Below are 21,313 nucleotides of genomic sequence, written 5' to 3'. Positions count from 1 at the left end.
ATGCACAAATAAATAAATAAATCTTTAAAAAAAAAAAAATTATCACCATCACCTTCGGGTTTTTTCCCCACATCACAGTAATTACATGTAACACCTGGCCTATGACAATGTTTCCAAACTCCTTCAACAAAAATTCCAAACAACGCTGTCCCAAACACTGCCTGCAGATGTGAGAGAGATCTGACCATGGCATCTGTCGCCCCATTGATCATCAGGGTTGATGTGGCTGACTAGGTAGGTGTCCCCTTTTTCCCTCACTGCTCCACGTGCATCCCTCCCGAAGCTGCAAACTTGGTCAAGGAGGACAAACATCCCAAAATAGAGACGGACCATTCTTCAGTCAGGGGTATACAAGTAGCTGTGCTACCCCCGCTAGAACCTCTAAACAAACTCTCAAGAGTGAATTAGTCTGCCGAAATAACCTTATCCCTCAGATCACCTAGAGGAATCACTTTCAGACAGCATACTGCTTGGTACAGGCATAGCACATACCCAGTGTTAGTTCCCCTTCTATTTTCCTGCTAGAAAATCTCCAAAGGCACCTTGCTGCCTAAAAAATGAAGCATGTTTTCACAGGCTGTCACACATCTTCTTAATAGGCTCTGTCCTAGTTTTTCATCTTATTTTCTAGAACATCCTCTTTATGCTATGTAGCCTACTGTCAGAGTAATCCATTTGCCAATAGATTCCTGTATCCATATTTTACAACCTTTCCCTCTTGCTGAAATACTTGAGAATCCAGAGTTTCCTAAATCCCACCCATCCTTCAAGGTCAGCAACTTCCTCCAAAAAGACTTCTAAAAGTCCTCTGAAAGGCAACATAATCTCTCTCTCCTGTAAAAGTCAGTATTTTTTGAGGGATCATAGAGTCTCATTGGGTGCAATTAGGATTAGCTGGTGATCCTATGGGTAGGGCACAGATCTCACCTCTTCCTTCAGTCTCCATACTGTTCTACCTAACAGTTCCTGAATTAAAAGGGGCTGAGTAAATGAACAAAATAATTTTTCTAAAGGAAAAAGAATTATTAGGATGAAATCAGAAGCTGATAAGAAGCAATTTCTCTTTGGATTCGTCATTTATGAGGCAAAGACAAGTCGTGAGTCATTATGAGGCAGTATTAGTAAAAATCTCACTAATTCCCTTTCCTAGCAAAGTGTCACACTGAGAGACCATGTACATGTACACTATGATGTTAGTGTCACTACCCTACCGAATAACATTAAAACTGAAAGTACAAACCAACTACCAAGTGAACCAAAGAAACCACCCATGTAATTTCTGTTCATCAGTGTGTGGACATTGTGAAAATCAAAGGAATTGATAACAACAAAATTGCTGAAGTCAGAAATAGGCCAGATCCATTAGCCTCCAACATAGTGAATGCCAATTCATACCACTCTCTACAATCTAGTGCCCATTACCAAGAGATCAAGCCAAGAGATTTTGCCTGAATCTGCTTTGACCTCAGCTCCATGGCCACAGGATTCCAACTGCTCACATCTATAGGGGTGAAATGGTCCCCCAACCCACCCATGCTGGACAAAGGCAGCTGGCATTCCTTTCATCAGAGAGGTGTCCACATCACCCTTTATCAAAACGAAGCACTGAAACCTTTACCCAGTTTAGTTTTCCCCCATCTACCTCATAAGGGAAACACATTAAGATTTTCTAGCCACAGGTAATCAGTGTTTCCAACGAGGAGTCCAAGAACTTAGAATTTAAATTAACATTTCTCCCAGACCCATTCGCTCAGTTTGTTTCACTTTTCCATGTTATAAGAACTGACATTGGAAGACCTTAGATGAGTGGTTTTCAACCTTGCCTGTACATTACAGTGACTTTGGGGACTTTAAAAATCTCTAGTACCAATACCCCTTATGAGATTAGAATCTCATGGGGTGGAACTCAGATAGCAATTTTTTTTTTATAGTTCCCTAGGTATAAAAACCACAATCTTAAGTATATAAATTTATGTTTATTCTACTTTCTTTGCATAGTAGAAAAATGAGCTGTGCCCCACTCCTCCTCTCTCCACTAACATCTTTGAACCTCCCTTCCTCTCTACGTGTTCATGTATAATTCATGTTTAATCTTTCAAGATTCAGCTAGAACTACACGTGATTTTCAGGGTCGATCTTTGCCACCATATTTTCTGTTTTGCAAAAGGTTGTCTCCTTCCCATCATATTCTAAGCCTTTACCATTTCCCTGTGGACCACGGCCTCGGACGACTAGCCACAGTCCAGGTCCTCCTCCTGCCTACAACCCACTCTCCACACAGCAACCAGAGGAACATAGGGAAAGTTCCTTCGTGCCCACCCAAGTATTCCCATTGTTCTGAAAGTCCTATCTCTTACAATAAGCCCTGTATAATCTGCATCCCTGCTTTCCTTCTGGCCTCATCTCCTGCGTTCTGTTCCTCACCCACTGTTTTCCAGACACACTGGCCAGTTTCTGCTCACCAGTTCAAGGTCACCAGTCAATTCAAACACTTTCTCAATGAGGTCTCACAACCTACCCAGTATAAGTTAGCAGGCCTGCCCACCTCCAGACAATCTCTATCACTTCAGTCTGGTTTGTTTTTTCAGTTTTTAAAACACCCAGAATTGCTCCTTCTTATCAGTTCCTTGTTTAAAAAGCTATCAAAAAATTCACAAACTAGGGTCACTTTTTTCCTAAAACCTTATAGAGAGTCACTGAAGGAAATTGCTTTCTCAGAAAACAGAGGCAAAACAAACATACGTTCAGGCTATTGTAACTGTTTTGCTAGTATCACCTAAAATACGATTTCATTTATGCCCATGTTGGACACTACTACCTTCCAAATCTCCTTATTTGTTTTGGGATTAATAACAGTTCAGTCTATACCCAGGTAACTGCTAAACATTTATCTTCAATTAACTAAGCCTTCTTCAAGAAGTTCTAGTACACATCAAATATTCATAAAATCTCCTTTAGCTTTAAGTTGTTATTAAAGATGTTTCTCCCACGTGTTTAAAATTTAGAATGGAAGCCACAGACCCACAAGACACATCATCTGACTAGTTCCTTTCAGTCTTTATGAATTAATCGGTTGTTCCCCCAAAGTGCTGAGTTCCATAAATTCTGTTGACTCAGGAAAAGGGATTCTGCTCTAGGACCCTCACTGAAACTGCAGAGTTCAGAAACCACACCTTGAATCTTAGACATCCTTTCCTTTTCATAGAAAGATGTCACTTTAAGAGAAGTCTGAGCATGAATCTCATTGATAGCAAACAGAAGTTATAATTGCCCCACTATCAGCCAATTTGACCCCAAATCACACAGTTGTAAAAATTAATAGCAAATAATAAAAATTAAAAAAAAATTATGACATGTTGGCTCATTAAATATATGTTCCCTTGCCCTCTCAAAATGTAAAATGTTTACCTAATAATCAACTAGCTTATTAAATAGCACATGTATATATGTAACACTGTCATTACTACCAAATCAAAAGTTCCATTTTCCAAACGCCCAATTTTCGAACGCTTGAATCCTCTTTGGGCATTCTTTTTCTTTTCTCTCTACAGCTAGCCACCGATTCCATCAGCCACATTTTTGTTTCAATATGCACCACTTTTTATTTTTATTTTTTTGAACAATTATAAACCAGAGACATTTTAGGGGGTGGGAGGGGGAATGGGATCGGAACTCGGGTGGGGAGAATGCACTGGACTATGGTAATGGCACATGGGTGAAATGGTAGTGTGAAGCCCATGGGGATGAAACTGAGATGAAAAAATAAAAACATGAAAAAATTAAAAAAAAAAAACCACAAAACTAATGATAACCTAACGTCTCTCTCTCTCTCTCTCACACACACACACCCCTTGAAAACTAAAACCTAAACTTCATAATAATGCAACACATGCTTTTTCTTGAGATGCTCTTCCTTGGATGTACATAGCCTGCTTACTCTAGTGTCAAACACACAAACGTGCACACACCAATGTCTATATATATTATATATAGACACATGCACGCACACACACACACATTCTACACTCAGCAAGGTAAACAGTGAGCAAGTGACCTCTTGGTCACTTGATTAAATAGTCAACAGTTTCTACCATGTTTGAACTCATAAATTTCCTCATTCTAAAAATATTCTCTTACTTGAGTTATGTGGTACTAACTTTCCTAGGATTTTCTCCTAATTAATTGGACCTTTTCTCTTTTTTACTTTTGCCATATGCTGTGTCATAAATAGTTGTGGCCTCTTCCCCTCAAATTAATATGTGGAAATCCTAACCCAAAGGTGATGGGGCCTTTGGTGTATCACTAGATTATGAAGCTAGAACCCTTATGAATGAGATTAGTATACTTACAATAGAGGGTCCAAAGTGATTCCTCACCTCTTATACTCTTATACTCATACACAGCCAGATGATACTGTCGTGAGTATGTGGGCCCTCACCTGACTCTGAACCTGCTAGCTAGGGTTAGGACTTCAGAGGCACTTAAACTGTGAGACAGACACTGTTGTTGTTTCTAAGCTATCCAGCCTATGGTATTTTTATTGCACCAGCCTGAATAGGCTATGACACCAACTTTTACTCTTATCATTATTTACCATACCTAATAATACCAGTTTGTCTAAGCTACCCTCTCTCACCCAATTTTCTGCAATACATCACCTCTTTTCTGCACATCTAGACTCATTTCTATTCACACTGTCTTAAGGCAGAGCCCAAAGAACTTCTCATACCCAAATATTACTGTGTCTCCCACATGCTAAAGACACCTCAATACAGATTATCCAGATATCCATACATCTCTTACAGTGGGCTCTAAGCATTGAATTCCTTAAGGTCCTCAGATTATTCTAATTTGCAGCCAGGTTGAAAACCATTATGAACATTACCTCCATATCTCAGCATAATTATATATATATATATATATATTTGTCTAGAACATTTTCCTACCACTTCCAAACCCACTATTATAACTACTATTCAATCTTCAAATTTTTATTTTTTCCCCAGGAAGATATTCCTTGCCCTAGATCAGATGAAATTCCTCAAAACTCTATGATAACATAGCCAATGTCATGGTAACTGTCTTCTGCCTTTCAATGTGAACTTCAAAGAGAAGATGACACATCCAGCTTACACCTGTATCCTAAGCACTCAGCACAGTTCCAGGCACAAGAGATGCTCAACAATTTCTGCTAAACAGATGTTACAATAGCACTTCAAGGAGAAGTGTTATGAAAGCTCAGAAGTGAAAAGACAATTTCACTGTTGAATCACATAAACTACTCTTGTTTTTAAAAACTCACAAGTCTATCTGAAAATATTGGTAATACCCAGACTGACAGACAATCTAGAAACAGAAAAGTACTATAAATGGCAAATTTTGAATCTAGAAATTAGATGTCTTTCATTTCACCATGCAATAAAACATCAGAAGCATGACATAATTTAAGTATATGAACTAATTTATAAAGACCAAAAATTATACACATGCCACAGTCCAGAGGCATGTACATTTCTACAGTTAACACAAAATTTTTAAAATATAGTCTATCTCCCAGTAAAGTCTCATGACAACTCTGTAAGACCATATGGATATGGCCAAAAGCCATATACTATTTTGAGAGTCTGTCCCTTAACATAAGGAGACAAAGTAAAAACTTTCTTAGTTCTGAATGTTCTGAAAAAAGAGGTGGAGCCAGGGAGAACTGAGTAGTCAATTATCACTCTGTCAATTATGATTAAAATATATACTTGTGAGTAAAAAGAAGTACTCAAAGTCAATTTTTTGGAGATGCCTTATTGCTAACCAAGCAGAACTCATTTCCGTTGCTTTTTACCATTGTTATATTCCTGAAAAAAAAGTCCATTCTCAGGGGTTCTGGTTTTCATAACTTGTAAGGTTGATTTAAAAGCAGTATAGCATAGCTTCAGTATTACAGTTCATTCATCTAATCACTCATTGTAAAAATCAGTGGTCTAGGAAATTAAATAAACTCGAGCAAAAGAGTAGTATAATCTCTAAACATTAGAAAATGAAATTAACACACATTTCTCAGAGAGAAAATAACCAAACTGAATATATTTTGCCTCACCAGACTACATGATTTTACGGAGCTTATACTGTATTCAGCGTAACTCATTAAATACACGTTGGGTCCTACAATATAAAGGCATTGGACACTGAAAGGACTCAATAGTAGATAAGTTATGGTCTCCTATCAACAAAGGGACTGAAAAAAAAAGGCAGGACAACAACTAACTCCACTAAAAAAGGCATAAAGGCACTTAGTGAGTGCCAGGCAGAGGTAACATACTATGGAAATACAAAGGAATTTGTTCAAACTCAAAGAAAGATTTAGCACAGTATGAGTGTCAGAGGATCGCAAGCTTTCACTCAGGCGGTTTTCCATATCAGGAAGGAGCTGCAACCAGGGCACAGATTCCTCTAACTTCAAACTCTTGTTCTTGCCAGAGTTTGTCATCAGAGACTGCCATTCCACTTAATAATACTTCCTCTTCCATGGCTGCTTATTTCTTCATTCATTTATTCACATATATTCTTAATCACTGAGCCTGTAATGGGTACCAAACCTTGACGATTATTATTCATGAGTATATTCATATGTTTTATACGAAAGCTGGTGCTCTAGGCATTGCCCTTCTCATTCAAACATGTCACAAACTACACCAAAACAAACCCTAAAAATATAGCTAGAGAATTAAGGCTATGGGAAGAGGGAGGAGTGTGGGGGATTAACAAAAGGGAAAAGGGCCCAGAAATCTAGGGAAAAGGATGCTTTGATGGGTGCGTTGATGCTGGGAGTGGGGCTTTGGTAACATTCATCTGAGGTATTCACCTCAATCATAGTATTGTAAATTAGTATTACCTCAATTAAGAGAAAAAAACAAACATATTGCCAAAACATGTTATAATCACAGTACTCCATTTACTTCCAAGATGACTTCTGGGGAATATATACATCTATGGTATTCATGCCATTAAAAGTAAGATTGACTTCTTCCAATAAAGCATAAAAATTGTTAGATGGGAGACCTATCTAAACATAATTATCTAAATTGCTAAGTTCTAATTATTTATAAAACTTAATAGCTTAGAATTATTAGTTGATAATGGTACTAAAATCAATATACCCAACATTTTAAATGTGATTTTAACCACAATATTAATTAGTTGTGCATACACACACACACACAAATACATGCACACACATACCATATTCTCTTACTTATACATCATGCAATAGAAAATGCATCTGAATCATGTAATATAACACTTCTCAGAAATATCCCAATGTATTGCCAATATCAGAGCCAGCTTATATGGGAAGTGACTTGTGGTATTGTGAGTCTATGAAAGCAATGGCACTTGCTTCTTTCTACAAAAAGCATCTTAACCCATCATGGGCCACTGAGTATTATCTCTAATTCAAGATCTCTGAACATATAGTTATTAGAACAGCTGTAAGGTATATACTAAAATAATACTAAAAAAAAGTAGGAATACAAATATTACCTAATTTTTGAAAATATAAGGTTTAAGACATTGCCTTTGCAGGATGGGAAGAGCTGTCATTACTATTTTAACCTTATAGCAGGAAAATAAGGGGGTTGTAATAAGTGCCAGTTTCCATTTTATAATTATAAATGCTATTCATTATAACACACAAGAACCTGAGATTACCACCAAAGTCCCAACACTAAAACCAGCTATGCCACAAGCACATCCACATTTACACCCAGCCAACTGACGGGCCTAATCATAGACCCGCCACCCCTCTCACCAGAGTCATCCACGCTCCCAAATCTCACAGAGTAAGTTAGTATAGACTAAATCTACATCCAAATGTACCCCTTTAAAAGGCAATGTCAATGTCTTGTACTCTAATACAGAACTGTAGCATGTAACAGAGAGAATGCCAATAAAACAAAGGGATTAATATTAGTGGGGTTATATTAATGCATTGGGCATTAATATAGAAAATAAAAGTTGTCTTAAACCATGGTTTCTCAATCGTGGCTGAACTTTAGAATAACCTAGGGGCTAGGAAAGAATGTTGATGACTCTGTCCCACCTCTAGAGATTCCGATAGAACTAATCAGGAGTACAACCTGGACATCAGATTTTTTACCAGCTCCGCAGGTTCTAATGCCCAGGCAGGGTTGTAGTCTAACTCTATGCCTACCAACACCATGCAACAAAAATTTTCAGTCATTTAAAAAAAAATTCAAAATTGGGAAACCTAATGTTGTAAATCTGATTAATAGTACTTCATTTTCACATAGACCTGCAGGTAAAAAAAGCCTAGATTCATATGACATTTGCTATTAGAAAGATACACAAGCAGCAAAGTTTGTCGTCACTGTGTTCACCACTACATATCCTGCCATGGACAAGGTGCCTCTCTCCGAAGAGACATTTCAGAGGGAGTGGAAAAGTACAGATTGCTGAGGCACAGAGTTCTCAGGTCCAGCTCCTGCCTTATGTCTCAGTCACATCAGAGAACTGAGCAGCCCACAAAGCCATCACCAGCATGGACTTGGCCTACTTTGAACCGACTCCTGCTTGGAAATTACTGATATGATGAGACATCTTGTGTGTATAGGATAAAAAAATAATAATTGGATGGGGCCAAACAGTTCATAAAATATGCAGGTAGAAATAACTATGAAGTTGTTAAAGCCACGATTATTAATAAAATTAGGTATTAAAATATGAAAAATGCCACTTAGGTTATATGACCTGAGTTGAAGAATAAGGTCATTGTCAAAAATATTATTTCACAGAAGACAGGACAAATTATACTAGAGACCAGGAGAAAAGGTATCTGTTATCAGAATAACATTAGGAGGAATGAAAGATGCCTAAATTCTACTTAATTTGTTTTATTTGATAAACTAGCAAAACTCTAACACAATAAAAAGGATGTAGAAGAACTATTTAAATTTTACCAGTTATTTTCCACCAAGTGGATATATGAGAAACGGAGGTAAAATAATATTTTATGTGTATTACATTACACCCCACATAGAAAACCCCACCTTTGTTCATTTTTTTTCCTGCGATAAATATTTACAACAAGTCTAATCAGAGATGATAGTTTTAATATCAAGTCCAGAAACATCTTTGAAAAACTACTGTGCGTACAATCTCACTGAATAAGCACCAAAGGACACAGAAACAACCTAGTCTTTGTTCTTTATGTGACTTATTAAGAGAATGAGGAATTCTTACAGCCAGGCTTTTGAAAGCCAGCTTTCTCTGGAAGAAGTCTTTTATTTATTTCAAAGGGCAAAACTGTGAAGACTAGTCTGAAAGTTAATGACACAGGTAATATTTCTCTCTGACTCCAAGAGAACTGGGAAAGACTGAAAACAAGAAAAATGATAATATGCTTACTATAAGATAACTGATGGTGTCAATGGCTAAAAGCAGCTAAGACCTCAATGTCTCCTTCGCAGCACACAGATTCCACAGTTTAGTGACCTGAGATATGTAATGTTCACACTAACTGTAAGAAATACTTGCAAGCAATTTAACTTTGAAGATTTCATGTTAATGATGTTTTCGAAACAGGAGCTTCGATGGCAAATGTCACCATTTTATAAACATATAAATCAAAAAATTAATTTGGTTTTTAATTTTCTCTTGTTTTTCTCATGTGTAAGAAAAGTGTAGTAATGGTCCTTCCTGTAAAGAGTGCAAACGGGCTTCCCTGGTGGCCCAAAGGGCTAAGTCTCAGCACCATGAAGCTACTGGCAGCCAATGCAGCTGACCCACAAGGCGCAGCAGACCTCTCCTATCTTACCCGCTGCTCCCCTCAGCAGTGTATTTCATTAGATCTACCTGTTCTGCTCCCCACTCTGGTGAATCCTCTCACTACCCTCCACCCCCCCCCATATTTCTGGCCTGCACCCCAGTTCTTGTATGCATAAATAAATATAAATCTTAAATATATATGTATACCAGGAAACCATAAGAAGTCACAAGTCTCTAGAATCTACATACGTTAATATTTTTTGGGTTAAAATAAAAGTATGTATTTATATAGCAGCTAGATACTATTAAGGAAGATTATTTTCAAAAGCTAATTTTCTTAAAATAGTTTGTGTGCCTCAATCATAGTGATTACCTTAGCCATTGTATGCATAAATAAATATATATATATATATATATTTTTTAAAAAGAGTACATGCACACAAATCCCAGAATAGCCAGTGTGGTGCTGATCCTTCCCTACAGAGTCCTCCCAAGCACTGTACACTGCCACTGTTTTGGTACCTTTTTTTTTTTTTAAAGCAATGTCTGCCTTATCTCCATATTGCATTTAGGAATTCATTCAAGTTCTCTTTTTTATTAAGATTAGCTAACCTAGGTCTCAGAATGACCCACAATTCAAAGCAAATCCATGTGTTCATAGTTCCACATGCATGATATGAAACTTGATAAATAACTGTGTTTTGCTCACAACTTGTGAGCATTCATTTATAGAAGAAAATTTTAACATTGATTTATTTGTGTATAGTAGAACTAGAGTGTAGGTCAGAGTCCCCAGGGGTGGTGAGTAAGAGGATTCACCAGAGAAAGAGTAGGGGGTAGCACAGGTATATATATGTACTGAAATACACTGCTGAGGGGAGCAGTGGGTGCTGTGCCATGTGGGTTAGTTCCCTAGCCAGGGATTAATTCACACTGCAGTGGTGATAGTGTGATAGCGCTGAGACTTAACCTTTAGGCCACCAGGAAGTGGTTAGAAATACTTTTATTTTAACTATGTTACCTTATATGCTTTTTAAGTACTAGCATAATCAGAATTTAAGGGCTTCCAATTTGTAGTATACCATGTACTGCATTTACTAGTTAAAATTTCCCCTACAAGATGTCTTTAAAATTACTTTGACTAGGGGTAACAAAAAAGAAGAGTTTCCCTCTGCAAAGATCAACGACATGGAAATGTTTTATTTACCAAAAAATATGACATATACTCAAAAGTTGTGCCATCACATGTGTGTTTATGAGGCAAGGTCAAGGTAAATAAGCCTTAAGGTAAACAAGGCTGGAGGGAAAAAGAGAGAAGAGGGATGAAGAACAGAATAACAGAAACATGTTCTCTTAGAACAAGAATCTATACAGTACGAAATCCTGGGTTCCTACCATTGTTACATACATATTTCAACTAATAGTATGCTACAGTATCAAAAACAGTTGTTAGGTCAAGTTAATGTTCCTTTATGTTATTGTTGTTCATTTTCTCTAATCTACCTGACTTAGCTCAGTCAGGTGACACATATTTTCAGTTCTTTGGTGACTGAGGGAAAATACTGTCAGGTAGTACTAAGATACCTCTCAGAGGCTGGCCTACAGAGCCATCCTGACTTGTCACTAGGATGCTTTGGATAGGAGAGGAACAGGTTTCAACTGGCCCCTTTTCTGGAGAGCCCATTTTATGTTCCTTTAAAACATATTTTACTTCCATCTGCTCAAACTAGTGATTCTCAGCGCTTTTCAATAGAATCACCTGGATTTGACTGAGCAATAGGTTGCTGATTCTGCCCTATTTGACTCATTTAAGTGAGGGGTGGGATCATACATTTGAGGAGGTGAACCTGTCTTCAAAACACATACACTATGATAAAGCAGTATTACCTCAATAAAAAGAAAAAAAAGAATTTTCATTTTGACATGTTTCCACTTGATGCTGAGGCAACTGGTTTGGGGACCATATTTTGAGAACCATTCATTTAGAAAAACACCTTAAAATACTATAAACATTGTTCTAAGATTCTACAGGTATCACACTCCATTTACTATCGACTTCATCTTAGACAAGTTAAGTAAATAGGTAAGTTACTTTTCTCATTTCTTTACCTGTAGTCAAAGAAGAGATATGGATAAATTCTTAGACAAGAGTTGAAATAGTAAAGAAAGCATACCAAGAATGAAAGTCCAAAGGCAGTCCGAAAAAAAAACAAAAACAAAAACAAAAATAAAAAAACAAATAGGTCCAGAGAAGTGATTTAGGGATAAGGGACACTGGAGGCAGAATAGCGGGGAGAAATGAGCTTTACAGATAGTTCTTTGTAGAGCTTTGTACAGATAGTTCTTTGTAGGAATGAACTCAGCAAAAACGTGAATACAGAGACCTACTTCCACCTTCAGAGATGTCAGCCCTTCCTTGAGGGGCAGGGCAGGTCTCTCCACTTGTGTTCTGTGACTCTTCTAGGCTGTTACCATCCTCTTCTTATCTTTCCCTTTTCTCTTTGCTGATTCCTTCCCACTAAAGTGAACTGGTATCTTTTCCATCTTAACAACAAAACTTTACCTCTATCTTGCATCCTTCCCTAATTACCAGTCTATTTTTTCCCTTCACTACACAAACATCCCCCCACAAACATTCTGGTGCTACTCTAACCATGGTCCTCAGGTCAGCAGCATCGACATCACCTGGGAGCTTATCAGAAAGGCAGATTCTCAGGATCCTTGCACGTACCCCATTTACCTGATTTCCTTCTTGCTTGATAACGGAACTGATACAATCCTATTAATTTTTCCAGTCTAATTTATAGTCCAGAATCATCTACTTGGATTCCACAGGTTTTTTAATTTAGCTTAAAAATTAATTTCAGAATTTCTGAGATCCAATATTAAATAAAGAGTCTTCAGATTTCTAGCAGAATCTTAAAATTCAAAAACAGATTTGGTGGAAGACTGCAGGATTCTTGGTGGTGAAGCGACATGCTCCCGAGGAGGAGAACCCTGCACCTCGGAATCACTGTTGCAAACCCATGTTACTGCTATTAAAGTACATAGATAAGTAAAAGCAAACAGCTAATTAGCAAGATACGGGAAAAACTGACAAAACCTGGAAAAAATATGTAGCTCTAATTATAAAGATTAGATTAAAATTTGCTACAGGTTAATCTAGTAAAAAAAAAAATACTGTGCAAAGGTCTAAGGATACAGAAGTGTTTCTGAATAGTGAAGTGTTTTACTTCCACAGATAAGAAGGCAGCATAGTCACTCTTCATTTACTGTCTTCTGCTTTCACTGCTGCATGGGCCCTCTCACAGGGAAGAGACCTCAGGCTCATCTTATCTTCACCAGTCCCCTTCTCTAGGATGCTGCATCGTGCTCTCTAATCCTCTTTCCATCACTGAAAGAGTTTGATAGATCTCAAGAAACCACAAATCAGTAAGGGTATTTTAATCCAAATATTAACTCTCATATAAACCATGTCCAACCTTAGCAACCCAAACAAACATCATCAAGCATCTTCCCCAGCAAGGTACTGGGCTTAACCCTAGGAACACCATGGTAATGAAAAACGACACCCTCCCTTGCAAACATGAAGTTTAGGCCATATCAGGAAGTCAGGTATTTAAACAAGTGTTATTTAATTCACAAATGCTGTGAAAAGTAAAGAACAGTATGGGGACGCCGCAAGAGAATCTAATCTACTCTAGGGAGTAGAATCAATAAAGGCAAAAGGGATTTTAAAACTCTATAAGAAAAAAAGAAGTGCACAGCCAGACAAAAAAGGCAAAGGAAACATATCCTGCACAGAGAAACAACACATATAAGAGTCTAGATATGAGAAAGAACAAGGAGGATTCAAGTCAGTGAATGAAGTTTCATGTGTTGTGCATAGAATGTGGGGATGCAGTGGTGGAGCTGGACCACACTGTGGAGAGGCTTACAACTCATCCTAAATATCATGGATCTCATCCCAGTAAATGACGATACAATTGGGATACAATCCATATTTGAAAGCACAAGGGTATAACTATGAACATAGGGTCTAACTGGTATCAGGCAAGACCAGGAAAGTGTCTGGGAATGGAGAGAAATCAAGAGAATCAGAGAGCCGCATCTATCTAAGATATCTTCCTGAAAACCAGCTTAGGCAAGAAATAGTGGAATCATGCAGTGAGATGCAGAGTCTGCTATGAAGAAGACATTGCTACAAACTGATTTCCAAATATGACACTGCACACTGTGGAATGTTTATCACCCTCACCTCCATCCAGCCTCTGAGGCTCCACTGCTTCTTTCTGGTGTCCCTGTGCCAGTGCTTGTTCGACCCTTCTTACTTCCTGTCCCTTACCACCTTTCCCACCAGAATCAGATCCTTATGTGTTAATTAAGGTATTTACACTTCAAAATTATTGCCTTATTATTATTAAAGTCATTAATAGTAATGAATATTAACCTCAACTTTAATTATCTTTATATGTTGATGGTCTTTAATATCAAAAGATTAATTCTATCACTGTATAATGAGTATAGCATGTCCAAAGTATAACTATAAATTTACTTTTCATTGTTTTGAAGCTGTCACTAGAATTTGCATTAAGGGCATATTCTGTGATGTGGATGTACATGACACATGCATGCATTAAATCTACCACCCTTTTAAGCAATTCCCGTCATATATGATCATACTAAAAGACATATAAAAACTAAAAGAAAGTGCTTGTATGTTCACTTTCTGTGCTCTTCCTGCATCAGTAAAATAGTGAATACCCAAACATGGACATGTTGAGTTCCACAACTGTGTCTGTGAGTCAGTTGTTTGAACCATCTCCTCTGTGTGTAGCCTAGGACAGGGCAAGAAGAACACAGAGATGGTGACAGAGGCTGAGTAGAACTGGACCAGAAAAACAACCTTCAGCTGGGCCTCCAGGGGGCATCCAGGCTGCTAGAACACTGTTTTCACATCTCTTCAACCCAAATTTATTTGAAAACCCTTTCCTAAACCCAGACTTAAGATGAAAAATAGATGAGATGTATATCACAACAGACCAGTAAGGATTTGATCTGCAGGGCAAAAGGAGAAAACAAGAAGACAGAGGAGAGGGTAAACAAATGGAAGCAATCTTAGCAGGAAGGGTAGAGAAGGTCCTAAAGCCATCCGGTTGGGTAATTCCCAGGGGCCCAAAACTTAAAAAAGCTAAATTTAACGGAATGTAATTGTGCTGCTCTGTACACCCTCCCCCCATACCCAAGTACTTTGTTACATGGCCTACCACTATAGTAGCATTTACTGAATAAACATATATATCACGGAATTAATTTGGTTTTATCGTCTCTTACTTTCTTTTCAGTTGCTTAGTAGACTATCATTCATGGAGAGATTGAGTCCACACAATTGCAGGAGGAAAAATTTGCACCTGACATTTCATCCATCTACTTCCCTCTAGTAAATGCCAAATGATTATGTATAATAATAGCAACTTTCCAAATTTTCCCTGTCCCTCTCTCCCTTCCCCTCCCCCTCCTCATTCCCTTCCTTCCCTCCCAACACCATACTCTCAAATTTTAATATATTTCTTTAAGATTTATTTATTTAAGCACACAAGAACTGGGGTACAGGTCAAGAGGTGCCAGGGGGTGAGAGGATTCACCAGAGACAGAGTAGGGAGCAGAACACGTAGATCAACCAAAATACATTGCTGAGGGGAGCAGTGGGCAGGTTAGGAGAGGTCTGCATGCCATATAGGTTACCTTCCCTGCCAGGGATTGAACTTGTGCTGCAGTGGCTACAGATAGCTTCATAGTGCTATGCTTTAACCCACTGAGCCACCAGGAAAGGCCCCTCTCATTTTTAATCTAAATCTGCTCACTGATGTTATACCCTTTTTTCCCACTTAATAAGCTTTGTTCCTGTCACCTTAATCCCCTCAATCCCTAGTCAACATTTAATAACAGTCAATACAACTTCCTGTCAGCCTCTTTGTGCTGTGTTCCCTTATCCACCTACTCAGACCTAGTCAAAACCCTTGGCAAAAAACTGAAGCTATCTTTATCAAGAAGACATTCTAGATTAAAGAACATATTTTTCCTTCTCGTCTTCTTCCTATAGTTCAAGAAGATTCTTGAGGGAAAAAGCAGAACTTTATAGCAGACATGACCTCCAGCCCCTATCCTACTCTATATGTTAGGATGTGTTTAGATACAGGCTGAGGATTCATGGATAGCCAAGGCTTAAACCAAAGATTCCTACTGAAACCAAGATTCCTACTAAAGTAATTCCCAGAGAGTCACCTTGAATGCTCAGCAAAGTCAAAAGGACCCAGGCTCTTCACGTCCTACTTCACCATCCTTAGCCTGGTGGTACTGATTTTTCCATACTGCCTGTAGCTGCAAACTGCTTCCATAATTGCACGCATCCTGTTTTCATGTGGCAGAGCCCCATATGGGAAGCAAGAGGCTGCTGAGATAAACTGTTCCACTATTCTCTTTTATAGGTCTCAATTTATTTAAATAAAGGGGGGAAATCTTTATAAAATACTCAAAATAATTGTTTTTTAGCTTTCATTGGCTTCTGCCCAACCTTAGAACAATAATGGCAAAACAAACCTAAGCCTTTATGGATTAACCCACTGGTCACAAGCACATTTCTGCCAAAAACAAAATCAGAGTGCTTTAGTAAGAACAGAACTAGTTATTGAACACACAACCAACCAAAAACAGATTTTGAGATAACTGGGTTTTTTTGATCCCTTCTCCTGTTCTCCCACGCCCTATATTTAAGTATAATTAAACGTGGTATAATTTGAATGACAAGTCCCATTGTCCTTTCCCTACACTGTCTAGTCCCTTAGTAAAGAAATATATTTCTCTTTAAGAAACTGTAGAAAAATAAATCAGAATAAAGAAATAGCTGAGTTCCTGAAATGCTGTATCATCCATATTATACTTCCTTATTTGTTTACTTTGCCATTTCAGCTTTGCTTAATTTAATTCTGGATTATTCAGTTGCTTCAATGGATAGTTGATGCTGTAAATTTAGTTCCCCAGCCTCTCAATCTGTCAAAGAGCATTTATTCAACATTTTTTGAGGGCCTGATATCTCTGAACACTTGAGAATAGTTGTATAGGTAAAACAATCATAGAAAATTATAGAAAGAAATTACTTAATAATATCTATAAATAGGGCTTTGATTTTCAGGGAAGGTATTTTCTCAAAGCAAGGCATATAAAACAAGCTATGGATCTTTAAATAAAGGCTGTAATTCCTATCAATTTAATACCTGTCTTTCTTTTTTTATTATTTCTCTTTTAATAATGACTGTATTTATCTAAATCTATCTATATATTCCTCACTTTTCAAGTTAAAGCTAATGGAGAGATAGATTACATCCAGACATCTGCGCTGAAATGCTTTACCTGCATCTCCTGCCAAAAGGAAAACTGATTTTAATTATGTGAGATTTGAAAATTTCTCTCACAGGAATTGTAAGTGAAAGTTTTCAGTGTAAGAATAAGTTACCTTCTCGTCTCTTGCTTTTGGATATAGCCATATTCCAAAAAAATAATGACCAGCACTATGTCAATGTTATAAAGAGTTATTTCATGATAAGAAACAGTTTTCATATCACAGATGTTTCTGACTGACTGTCAGTTTAAAATTACTGGAAATTTTACATGTGTGACATTATACAAGTAGTATCACAGAACAGAAAAAATGAAGAAAATTTGATTATCTTGGCCATTTACTGAGTATACCTAAGGAAGCCACTATCTAGAAAGACTAGAGAGATTCAAATTTAGCTATAAATCATTTAGCACTGTTGCTCACACAAGTATGCGATTTTCATAATATTTAGATATTAAAGACTCTTCCTCATAATTCCCAAAACTAAAGTTAGTGCCCTTTTACCCACAGACTCACACATTCCTTTGTGATAGTTGCTCTTTTGCAAAGGTTCCTTTTTCCCTGCCTGCTTCTAGATTGTCAGCATCTGCAGCCCCCAAAATTCCATTCTGAGACTTATCTACAGTTGTAACTTCAACTCACACTTAAATGCCAACAAAACATAACGTTGAATCTCTATTTCCAATCTGCTCATTCATTCCCTTTGAATTTTTAGGGTCACATTTTTACATACTTATAGGTGATCCCTAAGGATTCAAGGATCACCCACACTAAAACCCAGACTCAACCTTTACATCCCACAAATTTATTTCTGTGTTCACTAGATTCAAAACATTGTGGTCAAATCAGTAGGTTTAGGGCCAGAAATCTCAATTACCCTAAATATCTCTATCTTCCTTAACTACTCTTAGAAATCATTCACAAATGTCGAAGTACCTACTCTGAAATCATTCATGTATGTCTGACCTCCTTTTAGCTCTCACCACATAGATCTAGTTCAACCTATCATTCTTTATGTGGACTTTGATGAACAATTGTAAAACTGGTCTCCTAGGGATATTGTAGCCCAGGTATCCAATATGTTCCACTTCCATTTGATAAATATTTATTGAGTGCTTTCTTTCTGTGCATCAGGCTGTAGTAGATGATGAATAGAGAATGCTGTACAGATCAAGTCCACTTCCTTGATAACTTAGACTAGTTTAGGAGTGTGTACATCTTTTTGAGCCAAACAGACTCCATTTTTTTCTCTGTCTGATCTTGAAATTTCTATGTAAAAAATTAAATAGCCTGACTAAGCCATTCAGTGGCTATGAAAAGCCAAGAGATCATCTAGAGATGACCTATCGACCATGCCATGAAGACTGCTACACTACAGCCCTGTGTTTGAAGACTTCTGCCCACCAATAAGATAGGAACTTAGACTTCAAGAATCAATCTTATAGTATCACCACAAATGGCCTAATCTCAGACTAGTCCCCTGCATAATCATTTAAAATCCCCTATGTTCTTATCCTGATGGTACACACCTTAGGACCAACCTTGGTCACAGATCCTGATAATGATGCCTATTCTTGAATAAGTGTCTTTTGATCATATTATATTTCTCCAATGACATGAGATAAGACAATAATTAACAATTATACAGATAATGCACAGGGGTACTTGAATGAGGAAAATGGATGGAGGTTTTATATATCTAGATTTCTCACTGAGGAGGTGTCCTTGTGAGTTAGACCTCCAGGAAGGGAAAAAGTCCATCAATCACAAAAAGTGTCAAAGAGAGGAGCTGACCAAAGGTTCAAGGCAAGACCTCTGAAAGGTAGGGAGGAAGACTATGTTAGTGGGAGCCAAGTATACCAAGGGGAAAATTAGGAGATGAGATGGGAGAGGTGAGTAGGGATGAAATTATCCATGGCACTGTGGCCACAATCATAAGTCTGAGCCTAGTGTGAAACATATGGAAGTCAGGGAGGGTATCTGCTAAAAGAGGAATATGTTCTGGTTTATATTTTTAAAAGAAAGATCATCGACTTGTTTCTCAATCCCAATATGAGGGAGTTTGTTCTAAATCAATACACAGCTCCTGTTAAATGAGTTGACCACATGTTTCAGTTTGCTCAAGTAAGTCCTGGCTTTTGCCTGTGGTGCAATTATCACTAGTAACAGTCTTCCTCTTTTACTCTCATAAAGCCCTCAAAAGATGATAAATTGTACTCTCAACTTACTGATAGGGACTAGACTTTAGATTGACATTCAACATTCTTCTGAATGTGGTCCCAAACCACCTCTCTCTCTCTCTTCACCTATTATGTCTTTCTTTTATGGTGTTCTAAAATGTTATGCAGGCAGTGTGCTCAATGGTACTTACATCCTCCATGGCTCATGTCCCTGCCTCCTGCTGCATATTCTGTGATCAGCTCTCTAACAAGTGAATAGACAATTGAGGGCCAGAACTGAGAAGTCTTTCCAAAAATAAAGTGAACTGAATGGCTGCTCATCAATATTTCTATTATAACATTTATCACAACTGGGCCTATTTTCACTGCTAGACTGATACAGAGTACACCATCTCCTCTTATGTGTATCTTCATGACCCACTGCATGTCTGGTCCATTGCTGGGACTTGATATATATACCAGAATGATTATTTAATATAAAAGCAACATAAAATATATAGTAAAATAATAAGGCCAAACAAATCTTAAAATTAATCTATCCAGGAAACTAAAACATTATTGTTTCCACATCTATAATATTTTCATTGTCTAACTTCATTTCAAGGTCCATTTTGTCCCCATTTATTAGGATGGGACAGTAACATTTCATGAATGAGTAGAAGTAAAGAAAAATCTTTATAAGGAAAGAATAAGAGAACTAACTTTAGGGAACTAATTAGTTTGGTGTTTTGGTAATAAATTTCTAAATGATTATGAAGCTGAAATAAAACAGATTAATAAATTACTAAAAGGCAATCTCATACACTCACCATTCTTAAATGATCTGGAACAAATACTGCTTAGAAGAAGTTTTTGACGTAACTGTAACACTTCAGCTTCCAAAGCTTCAACTTTTGAACTCCACTGTGACTCCTGCCCAGATACCACCCTCGCAAGGTACTCTGTATGTTCTCTGCTGCTTTTGTCTGCTGGTTTTGAGTGAATAATTGCCAAGGCGAGAGCCAACTTTGAAGTTCTCAAATACCATGTTTGATCATCCATCCTGGCTCTTGTCTCTATGAATGAATAAGAAATTAGGTTTCAGAAAGTTTTGTTAACTTTTACAGTATATTTCACTTGCTGAAAATTGATTTTGCAAAGTAAAGCTAATAAATAAGTTTGTTATTTATTAATAATAATTAATAAATTAATTAATTATGATCAATAAATTAATAATAAAGGAACTTAAAACAGCATGCAAAAAATCAAGAAAATGCATATATGTGTACTACAATTAAAAACAGTAGGTTAGACAATTTGACAAATTCTTAGGGTAAAAAAAAAAAACAAAAATTTTTTGAGGTAACTTCAAGCTATACTACAAAACCATAATAATCAAAACTGCATGGTACTGGAACAAGAACAGACACAGAGAGCAGTTGATTCGAATAGAAAACCCAGATATAAACCCACAGGTTTATGGACAGCTAATCTTTGACAAAGGAGCAAAGAAGATACAATGGGACAAAGAAATTTTGTTCAACAAATGGTCTGGGTAAACTGGGAACCTACATGCAAAAAAATGAAACTAGATCACTACCTCACACCATGCACAAAAAATCAACTCGAAGTGGGTTAAAGACCTAGACATAAGAAATGAAACCATAAAATACCTGGAAGCAAAGATGGGCGAAACACTACATGACATACACTTAGGTAACATCTTTGAAGATATAGCACCCAATACAACAACAGTGAAGGAAAGGATAAACAGATAGTACTATATCAAGTTAAGGAGCTTCTGTATAGCAAAAGAGACATTACGAAAACACAAACAGACATCCCACTGATTGGGAAAAATATTTTTCACACAAAACTAATGATAAAGGAATGATCGCAAAGATATACAAAGAAGTGATGAAACTCAATAAAAATTAACAACCCCATCAGAAAATGGGCAGAAGAGCTAAAAAGACAC

The 21,313-nt window shown here is 37.2% G+C and overlaps 1 protein-coding gene across 1 annotated transcript in view; it reads right to left on the bottom strand.

The window, feature by feature from the left end:
• The window catches only part of MEI4 (meiosis-specific 4 homolog (S. cerevisiae)), a 107,509-nt gene extending 87,112 nt beyond the window's left edge, over nucleotides 1-20,397 (bottom strand). Inside the window, exon 1 of the mRNA XM_012730908.1 lies at nucleotides 20,160-20,397. Coding sequence (XP_012586362.1) covers nucleotides 20,160-20,397 — 238 coding nt within the window. The remainder of the gene's footprint in view (nucleotides 1-20,159) is intronic.
• Between the last annotated feature and the right edge of the window lie 916 nt (nucleotides 20,398-21,313).

This window comes from Condylura cristata, unplaced genomic scaffold (genome assembly GCF_000260355.1).
Source record: "Condylura cristata isolate star-nosed mole 26May11 unplaced genomic scaffold, ConCri1.0 scaffold00001, whole genome shotgun sequence".
NCBI lineage: Eukaryota > Metazoa > Chordata > Mammalia > Eulipotyphla > Talpidae > Condylura > Condylura cristata.
The sequence above is the reverse complement of the archived record's forward strand: the minus strand, read 5'-3'. Positions and strand labels throughout refer to the sequence as shown.